Source organism: Mandrillus leucophaeus, unplaced genomic scaffold (assembly GCF_000951045.1).
Source record: "Mandrillus leucophaeus isolate KB7577 unplaced genomic scaffold, Mleu.le_1.0 Scaffold787, whole genome shotgun sequence".
NCBI classification, from domain to species: domain Eukaryota; kingdom Metazoa; phylum Chordata; class Mammalia; order Primates; family Cercopithecidae; genus Mandrillus; species Mandrillus leucophaeus.
The window spans coordinates 51,653-61,467 of NW_012108552.1; the positions used below are offsets into that span (position 1 = coordinate 51,653).

At 38.4% G+C, this 9,815-nt stretch overlaps 1 protein-coding gene across 1 annotated transcript in view; it reads right to left on the reverse strand.

Moving 5' to 3' along the window:
• Positions 1 to 2,045: 2,045 nt before the first annotated feature.
• Positions 2,046 to 9,815, reverse strand: part of LOC105529846 (chromosome unknown open reading frame, human C7orf60) — a gene marked incomplete at its 3' end in the record, with an annotated part of 37,398 nt that continues 29,628 nt past the window's right edge. The window contains exons 3-4 of the mRNA XM_011967087.1: positions 2,979 to 3,149; positions 2,046 to 2,067 (exon numbers count right to left, since the gene is read on the reverse strand). Of these exons, the coding sequence (XP_011822477.1) occupies positions 2,046 to 2,067; positions 2,979 to 3,149 (193 nt within the window). The remainder of the gene's footprint in view (positions 2,068 to 2,978; positions 3,150 to 9,815) is intronic.

Genomic DNA, 9,815 nt, shown 5'->3' on the forward strand with positions numbered 1-9,815 from the left:
AAAAAAAAAAAAAAAAGAAAGGAATATTTTTTTCTGAGCAGTAGATCTCAACAGTAGGCTTTAAATATTCAGTAAACTGTTCTTTAAACAGATGTGCTGTCATCTAGGCTTTGTTCCATTTACAGAGCACACAGGCAGAGTAGCTTCAGCATAATTCTTAAGGGTCCTAGGATTTCCAAATGGTAAATGAACACTGGCTTCAATGTAAAGTCACCCACTGCATTAGCCCCTAACAAGAAAGGCTGCCTGTCGTTTGAAGCTCTGAAGTCAGGTATTGACTTCTGATCTCTAGCCAAGAAAGTCCTAAAAGGTATCTTCTTCTTCCAATAGAAGGCTTTTAAATCTACATTAAAAATCAGTTGTTTACTATAGCCACCTCCATGAATGGTCTTTGGTAGATCTTCTGGATAACTTGCTGCAGCTTCTAAATCACCACTTGCTGCTTCACCTTGCACTTTATGTCATGGAGATGGCTTCTTAGACCTCATGAACCAAACTCTGCTAGCTTCAAACTTTCTTCTGAAGCTTCCTCACCTCTCTTAGCCTTCAAAGAATTGAAGAGAATTAGACCCTTGCTCTGGATTAGGTATTGGCTTAAGGAAATGCTGTGGTTGGTTTCATCTTGTATCCAGACCACTCAAACTTTCTCCACATCAGCAATAAAGTTGTTTTACTTTCTTCTCATTTCCATGTTCACTGAATAGCACTTCTAATTTAAAAAATAACTTTTCCTTCACTTTGGGAGGCCGAGGCAGGCAGATCACGAGGTCAAGAGATACAGACCATCCTGGCCAACATGGTGAAACCCCGTCTCTACTAAAAATACAAAAATTGGCTGGGCGTGGTGGCGAGCATCTGTAGTCCCAGCTACTTGGGAGGCTGAGGAAGGAGAATGGCGTGAACCTGGAAGGCAGAGCTTGCGGTGAGCCAAGATCGCGCCACTGTACTCCAGCCTGGGCGACAGAGCAAGACTCTGTCTCAAATAAAATAAAATAAAATAAAAAAATAACATAACATAACATAACATAAAATAAATAAAAGAAAAGCAAATGACTCATCCTTTGAATTCACAACTCGGTTAACTCTTTGGCAGAAAAGGCCTAGCTTTCAGCCTATATCAACTTTTGACATGCCTACCTAAGTTTAATTACTTCTAGCTTTTGATTTAGAGTCAGAGACATGTGCCTCTTTTTACTTGAATACTTGAAAGTCATTGTAGGTTTATTAACTGGCCAAATTTCCCTAGTGTCTTATGGAATAGAGAGGCCTATTCTATGAGGGGGAAGAGAGAGGGAAGGGCGGGAGGGGGAGAAGGAGGAGTAGGGAGAGAGGAGAGGGGACAGAGACTGGGGAACAGTGGATCCATGGAACAGTTAGAACACATATGACATTTATTGAATAAGTTCACTGTCTTATATGGATGATAAGTTCACTGTCCTACATGGTGCCCCTAAAAATCTCAACAGTAACATCAAAGATCACTGATCACAGATCACCAAAACAGACATCATAATAATGAAAAAGTTTGAAATATTGTGAGAATTACCAAAATGTGACAGTGTATTAGTGCATTTTCATGCTGCTGATAAAGACATCCCTGCCGGGCGCGGTGGCTCACGCCTGTAATCCCAGCACTTTGGGAGGCCGAGGCGGGTGGATCACAAGGTCAGGAGATCGAGACCATGGTGAAACCCCGTTTCTACTAAAAATGTAAAAAATTAGCCAGGCGCGGTGGTGGGCGCCTGTAGTCCCAGCTACTCAGGAGGCTGAGGCAGGAGAATGGCGTGAACCCGGGAGGCGGAGCTTGCAGTGAGCTGAGATTGCGCCACTGCACTCCAGCCTGGGTGACAGAGCGAGACTCTGTCAAAAAAAAAAAAAAAAGACATCCCTGAGCCTGGGTAATTTATAAAGAAAAAGAGGTTTAATGGACTCATAGCTCCATGTTGCTGGGGAGGCCTCACAATCATGGTGGAAGGAGAAAGGCATATCTTACATGGTAGCAGGCAAGAGAGAATGAGAGCCAAGCAAAAGGGGAAACCCCTTATAAAACCATCAGATCTCATGAGCCTTATTCATTACCACGGGAACAGTATGGGGGAGACCATTCCCATGATTCAATTATTTCCCACGAGGTCCCTCCCACAACACATGAGATTATTGGACCTACAACTCAAGATGAGATTTGGGTAGGGACACAGTTAAATCATATCACAGAGCCACAGTGAGTATATGCTATCGGGAAAATGGTGCCAAAGGACTTGCTTGACTCAGGGTTGCCACAAACTTTCAATTTGTAAAAAATGTAGTATCTGCGAAGTACAATAAAGCAAAGCACAATAAATGAGGTATGCCTGTACTAATAATTAATTGTATTATAATAGTCATGTACTTACAAAATTTGTGCCTATATGCATATAATCTTACTAGCAGGCAGATTTGCTTATCAACAATAAAACAATGGCAACTGGTTTTATTAATAACCTTCCATTATTTTTCCTTATTCGTAAATTCTTAGTGGATAGCCACTTTAAATGGTTTAATTGGATTTTTCTGTTTTGATTCTTTGTTTTGATAATTACATAAGAATTACATATTGTTATATAATTATATATTACACTGTACATTATAACTATAATACTATTATATAACAATTATGTTATATATACACATATAGCCATAACATATATGTAATATATATAATTATATAACATAATATATAATTATATAATCATATTTATGGAACTATTCTTTTTCATTTTCCAGTTAGAACAACACATGCTACAGAACCACTAGTTTTCCAGATAGCTCTTACAATTTTATGCTAGTTTTTAATTTAATAATATTACCTAACTGCATTTCTCAGCCTATTATGTAACTACTGGAAAAGCAAGTAAACTGCTCATTGTTTAGTATGAACCACTGCATTATTTTACATTAATAGTTATCCAGGATAATCAAAGTAGAAAAAGTATACTTACTCAGTTATAAATTCAGGGTTTGTAAAGCTGAGGTTGGTTAAATGACCTTCAAGTTTAGAAGACTCATGCATATTTAAGGCTGGAGTGGTCTTAGTGGCAAGTACAGCTCTTTTTTCATCTTTCTCAAGTGCTTTTCTCTTCCCACCATTTTGGAAATATTCTCTGCATACACTACAAGTAAAAATAAGGCTGTATTTTAACATACTGTGTATGACTATAAAATAAAACAGAAAAAACTGGCTTTTATTAATCAAGATGGGAAACTTTCAAATTTAAGATTTCTGCTTTGAAAATGTCAAACTGAGATAAGTTTGAGCACCTTGTAGCACTTTCAAAATTTTAAAAATTACTACACAATAAAGAATGATCACAAATTATGTTTAGTAAATAAAAAATACGTTTTTTCAGGATTACAGATGTGCCTGTACATGTTTCCCTGAACTTTTCTCTTGACTAAAACTTCCTCCAGCAAAGCTTACATAAGTCTACTATGCAGTGACAACATCCAGAAGGAATAGTAGTCACAGTTAATTTCGAGCTGGCTTTGCTAGTAGTAGACAGATAACCCAACAGCTGTTCTTGAGGTCCCTCTTGGTTTATGATAACAAAGTCAGGATGAGTGTGTGTGTGTGTGTGTGTGTGTATGTTTGTGTATATATCTGTATATATATTTGTGTATATATATATAGAGAGAGAGCTCATTTTTCTTCTTATTTGTACTTAATTTACTACATATAGCGCACACTTTACACAAAGCTACTTTATCATTCTCCACAGACATTGTTTGGTGAAGTTCCAAAAATATATGGCAAAAGAAGAATTGAAGAGCAAAGAATTCACGCAAAACTGGTTTCAGCAAGTGCAACTATAGTCCAAGGGAACTATGCCCATTTCTCCTTCACGCTTACAGGAACCCATTAGTTCAACTTCAGTTTTTCTTAGTTCCTATTACGTAAGACTTCTTTAACTTATACTATGTAGATTTAGTTTTAACTCTATATGCAGAAGTTGAAACTTATTAAGCATGAATTAAACATTTATTAAGTACATATCATGTGTAGAGGTGCATGATGGCCAAATTGCAGAAGGCATAATTCTTAACCTCAAGAAGCTACTGTTACCTCAGTAAAGGACACAAATAATTATTATATATAATAATAAAAAACATGATTGATAGAGATTAACAGATAAACAAAGATAGTTATTTCTATAAATGAAGTACCTAACCCAACCTAAAATCAGCAATATAAATTGATTTTAGAAAGGTAAGTAGGAATAAGCCAGGAAAGTGAAGTTGAGTGGAAACTTTCTAGGCAGAAAGGACAGCATAAGCAAAGACATGAAAGAGAAAAGCAGAATGAATCTTCAGAGATGTACCTTAGTTCAAGGCACATGAAGTTTAAAGTACTAGGCAGAAGATGAGTGGACCTATTCTCAAAAGAAAAAGCCCTGAGCCTAGTGGACATATAGAGAGGAAGGAGAGTCAAGGTGTGCAAGCTTCAAATCACACAAGATCCATAGGTCAGTTTTAAAATGTGGTCTTTACAAATCTAATCTAATGACAGAGAGCAGTTTAGAGGCTGCCTGGGGTAGGGTGTGGGGATGAGTGCAAAGGGGTACAAGTGAGCTTTCTGGAGAAAAATGTTCTATATCTTGATAGTGGTGGTGGTTTCATAAGTGTAAACAACTGTAAATACCCACTAAACTGTACACTAGATGGATGCATTTTATTGTATATAAATTATACCTCAGTAAAGTTGATAAAAATGTAGACTTTATCAACTTGAAATTATACTAAAAAGCTTATGTTTCTATCAGGTAGAACCATATAAAACTGGTGATATTCAAAAGTTCTTGAGCTACAAAAATTGCAATTTTATGTGGTCTAACCTAACAGCTACTAAGAAATTTGGCAGTAAAATACTTAAAGGGCTAAAATTCTAGGTTCTCATAGAATAATGACAACCATTTAAATTCCAATATCTCCATATACCCTCAAAAAATATAGATCAATAAAGAGAGCAAATAAAAGCACTTACCTTTCATACCTATGGCAAAACAAGGAAATAAAAAATAACATTTCATTTTACCTGTTATTGAAAAAATAAAAATCTGAGACTGGATTGGCTTTGGAGGCCACTCAAAGTACAGAGTTAGATGAGGACTGCATAAAACAGAGAAATGTATGAAAAGGTGGCCAAACAGAATCTTCCAGCAATCACCACCTAGACCTGCAAGAATATCAAACTGAGTAACTATTCACACAAAAAAGCACCTTCATAAGAACTAAATCAGTTAAGAGATCACAGTACCTGGTTTTAGCCTAACAAGAAAAGATGCATTGAAGAAGGTAGGAAGGACAGTCTTGAACTGTCTATACCATCCCTCTCCCAAGCCCAGGCAGCACACCCCAGAGAGATAATCTTTGTGCTTTGGGGAGGGAGAGTGAAATTGTGGGACTTTGCACTGGAACTCCACATTGCCCTGTCACAGTGGAACACAGCACTGGAGAGAAATCTATTGGTGCCCACAGGGGGCATTTAGACCATCCTTGAACAGACAGAGAGATATCTACTGCCCTAGTGGGAGAAATCTGAGTCCTAGTCGGCTTCACTACTGGCTGAATAAAGTGGCCTTGGGCTCCCAATAAATGTCAGTGGCACCCAGACCATAGCAACTGTAGTCTTCGGGTAAGCCTCAGTGCTGTGCTGGTCTCAGCAGAGGCTGTGGGCCCAGGGTACTACAACCAAGTGTGACACCAGCTGTGGTGGCCATGGGAATGCCTGCATCACCCCTCCCCCAATTCTAGGCAGTGCAGTGTAGAGACTTCTTCCACTTAGGGGAAGGAGAGGAAGGGTATAGGAGACTTTGCCTTGCAATCCAGACACCAGCCCAGCCACAGTAAAACAAAGCACCAGTCAGAATCCTAAGGCCCCCGATTCCAGGCTCTTGTTCCCACATGGCACATCTAGACCCACCCTGGGACAAAAGGGAATCCTCTGCCCTGGGGGGATGGACCCAAGTCCCCACAGGATTAATCACCTGCTGACTAAAGTGGCCTTGGGCCTTCAGTAAACATCAATGGCAGTTCAAAAATGACCCAGCATGAGGCCAGCTGTGGTGGCCACAAGATTGTCTGTGTCACCTCTTCCCCAACTCCGGCCAGCCCAGCATAAAGAGACACTCATTCCACTTGGGGGAAGAAGAGGGATTTTGCCTGGGAACCCAGCAACTTCTCCCTTTAAGTCCATTAGGACTGGGAATTCAGGAATGTGCAGAAGTTGCAGCATACCTGGGCTTAGAGTGCCCTCTAGGGCTGAAATGGTTACAGTGACCACAGGCTTAGATATTACTTTAACTCTGAAAGCTTAGAAGGCCCTCTGAAAAATGATGGATACTAACAAGTCCAGACTACAAAGACTGGAAGAAGTATCTAACTCTTCTATGCCCAGACACTGAAAAACATCCACAAGCATCAAGAACAGTCAGGAGAAGATGACCTCACCAAAGAGACTAAATGAGGCACCAGTGACCAATCCTGGAGTAGTACAGATATACGACTTCTCAGGGAATTCCAAACAGCTTTTTGAGGAATCTCAACAAACTTTAAAAAAACAGAGAAGGAATTCATAAATCTTTCAGGGAAATTTAACAAAGAGAATAAAATAATTTAAAGAATCCTACAGAAATCTTGAAGCTGAAATATTCAATTAATGAACAAAAATATGTATTACTATGTAAACAGAATTGATCAAGCAGAAGAAATAATTAGCTCAAAGATAGGCTATTTCAAAATACAGACTCGGGAGAAACAGAAAAAAGGAGTGAAAAAGAATGAATGAAGTACACTTAAAAGTCTGGAAAATAGCCTCAAAAGGGCAATTCTAAGAGTCATTGGCCTTAAAGGGGAAATACAGAAAGACATTGGGGTAGAAAGTTTATTCAAAGAAATAAAAACAGTTTTCCAAACCTAGAGAAAGATACAAATATGCAGTTATAACATCAAAGAACACCAAGCAGATTCAACCCAAATAAGACTACCTTCAAGGCATAAAATCAAACTCTTACAGGTTAAGGACAAAGAAAGGATCCTAAAAGCAATAAGAGAAAAGAAACAGGTAACAAATGAAGGAGCTCCAATACATCTGGCAGCACACTTCTCAGTAGAAACCTTACCGGCCAAGAGGGAATGAGATGACATATTCAATGAATATGAAGGAAAAAAAAAAAGGAAACAACTTTCAACTAAGAATACTATACCCAGCAAAGCTATTCTTCAAACACAAAGGAGAAATATGTAGACAAACAAAAGATGAAAGACTTCATACCAGACCTACCTTACCAGAAATGCTAAGGAGAATTTTTCAACTTGAAAGAAAAGGATGCTAACACACAATAAGAAATCATCTGAAAGTACAATATAAAACTCACTGGTAAAGGTACATACATAGTTAAATTCAGAATACTCAATACTGTAATTGTAGTGCATAAACTATTCATATATTCAGAGGAAAAAACCCAATAGGATAAATGTATTATATCTGTACATATATATACATATAAATAGATATCTAAAAAGAGATTTGTAATAAGGAATTGGCTCCTATGATTATGCAGACTGAAATGTCCCACAATCTGCTATGCCTAAGGTGTAAAACCAGGAAAGCTCATGGTATAGTTCCAATCCAAGTCCAAAGGCTTGAGAACTATTTTATAAGTTCTGGTCCAAGTCCAAAAAGGCTTGAGAACCATTTTATAAGTTGTAGTCCAAGTTCAAAGGCCTAAGAACCGAAGTGTCAATGGTATAGGTCCCAGCTAGAGGGAAGGCCTCAAAAAAGGCCTACTCACTCACAACAGAGAGGGCAATCTGCTTTACTCAGTCTACAGATTCAAATGTCAATCTCATTTGGAAACATACTCGCAGATACACCCAGAAATAGTGTTCAGCCAAATATCTGTGTACCTTATGAATCAGTAAAGTTGTGAATAATATTCCATAGTACCTAAAATCAATATAGGCAACACAATATTGACAGAGAAAAACAAACTGAAGGACTAACACTACCAACTTCAAGACTTACTATAAAGCTACAGTAATCAAGACAGTGTGGCAATGGTGAAAGAAAAGACAAATACATCAATGGAACAGAATTAGAGAGTGCAAACATAGACCCACAAAACTATAGTCAACTGATCTTTGAAAAAGGAGCAAAGGCAATACAATGGAGAAAAAATATTTTCAACAAGTCATGCTAGAACTAGACATCCACATGCAAAAAAGAAAAAAAGTAAATCTAGACATAGACCTTATACATTTCACAAAAATTATCTTGAAATGCATCATAAATGCAAAATGCAAAACTATAAACTTTCTAAAAGGTAACACAGGAGAAAACCTATATGGCATTGGGTATGGTGATGACTTTTTAGACATGACACCAAAGGCATGATCCATAAAAGAAAAAATTGATAAGCTGAATGTCACTAAAAACTTTTTGCTTTGTGAAAGACATTGTCAAGAGAATGAAAAGAGAAGCCACGGACACTGAGAAAATATTTGCAAATCATACATATCAGGGGTCCCCAACCCCGAATACTGGTCCGTGGCCTGTCAGATTGGGCTGCACAGCATGAGGTGAATGGCAGGTGAATTAGTTAAGCTTCATCTGTATTTACAGCTGTTCCCCATCACTCACATTACTGCCTAAGCTCTGTATCCTGTCAGATCAGTGACAGCATTAGATTCTCATAGAACCACGAACCCTTATTGTGAAATGTGCATGTGAGGGATCTAGGTTGCACACTCCTTAGGAGAATCTAAGGCCTGATCATCTGTCACGGTATCCCATAAAACCCCCAGATGGGACCGTCTAATTGCAGGAAAACAAGCTCAGGGCTCTCACTGATTCTACATTATGATGAGTTGTACAATTATTTCATTATATATTACAATGTAATAATAGAAATAAAGTGCATGATAAATGTAATGCACTTGAATCACCCCAAAACCACCTGCCCCCACTCCAGTCGATGGAAAAATTGTCTTCCACAAAACCAGTCCCGAGTGCCAAAAAGGTTGAGGACTGCTGACATATACAATAAAGAACTGTCATCCAAAATATAGAAAGAACTCTTAAAACTCTGTAAGAAAGCAATTAAATTTAAACACCAGGCAAAAGACCTGAACAGACATCTCATCAAAGACGACACACAGATTGGAAGCAACAAGAATGCTTACCAAGTGCTGATGAGAATGCAAAATGTTACACTTTTTACAGCAGCTTTATTCATAATTATCAAAGCTTGGAAGCAACCAAGATGTCCTTCCATAGGTGGATGGATAAACTGTGATACATCTAGACAACAGAGTATTATTCAGCACTATAAAGAAATGAGCTATCAAGCCATAAAAAGATACAGAAGAACCTTACATGCTAATTACTAAGTAAAAGAAGCCAATCAGAAAAAGCGACAAACTTTATGATTCCAACTATACGACATTCTGGAAAAGGCAATCTATGAGGTCAGTAAAAAAGTTGGTGGTTGCAGGCCGGGAGTAGTGGCTCACGCCTGTAATCCCAGCACTTTGGGAGGCCGAGGTAGGTGGATCATCTGAGGTTAGGAGTTTGAGACCAGCCTGACCAACATGGAGAAACCCGTGTCTACTAAAAATACAAAATCAGTCAGGCATGGTGGCACATGCTTGTAATCCTAGCTACTTGGGAGGGTGAGGCAGGAAAACCGCTTGAACCAGGAGGTGGAGGTTGCGGTGAGCCATTGCACTCCAGCCTGGGCAACAAGAGCAAAACTCCATCTCAAAAAAAAAAAAAAAAAAAA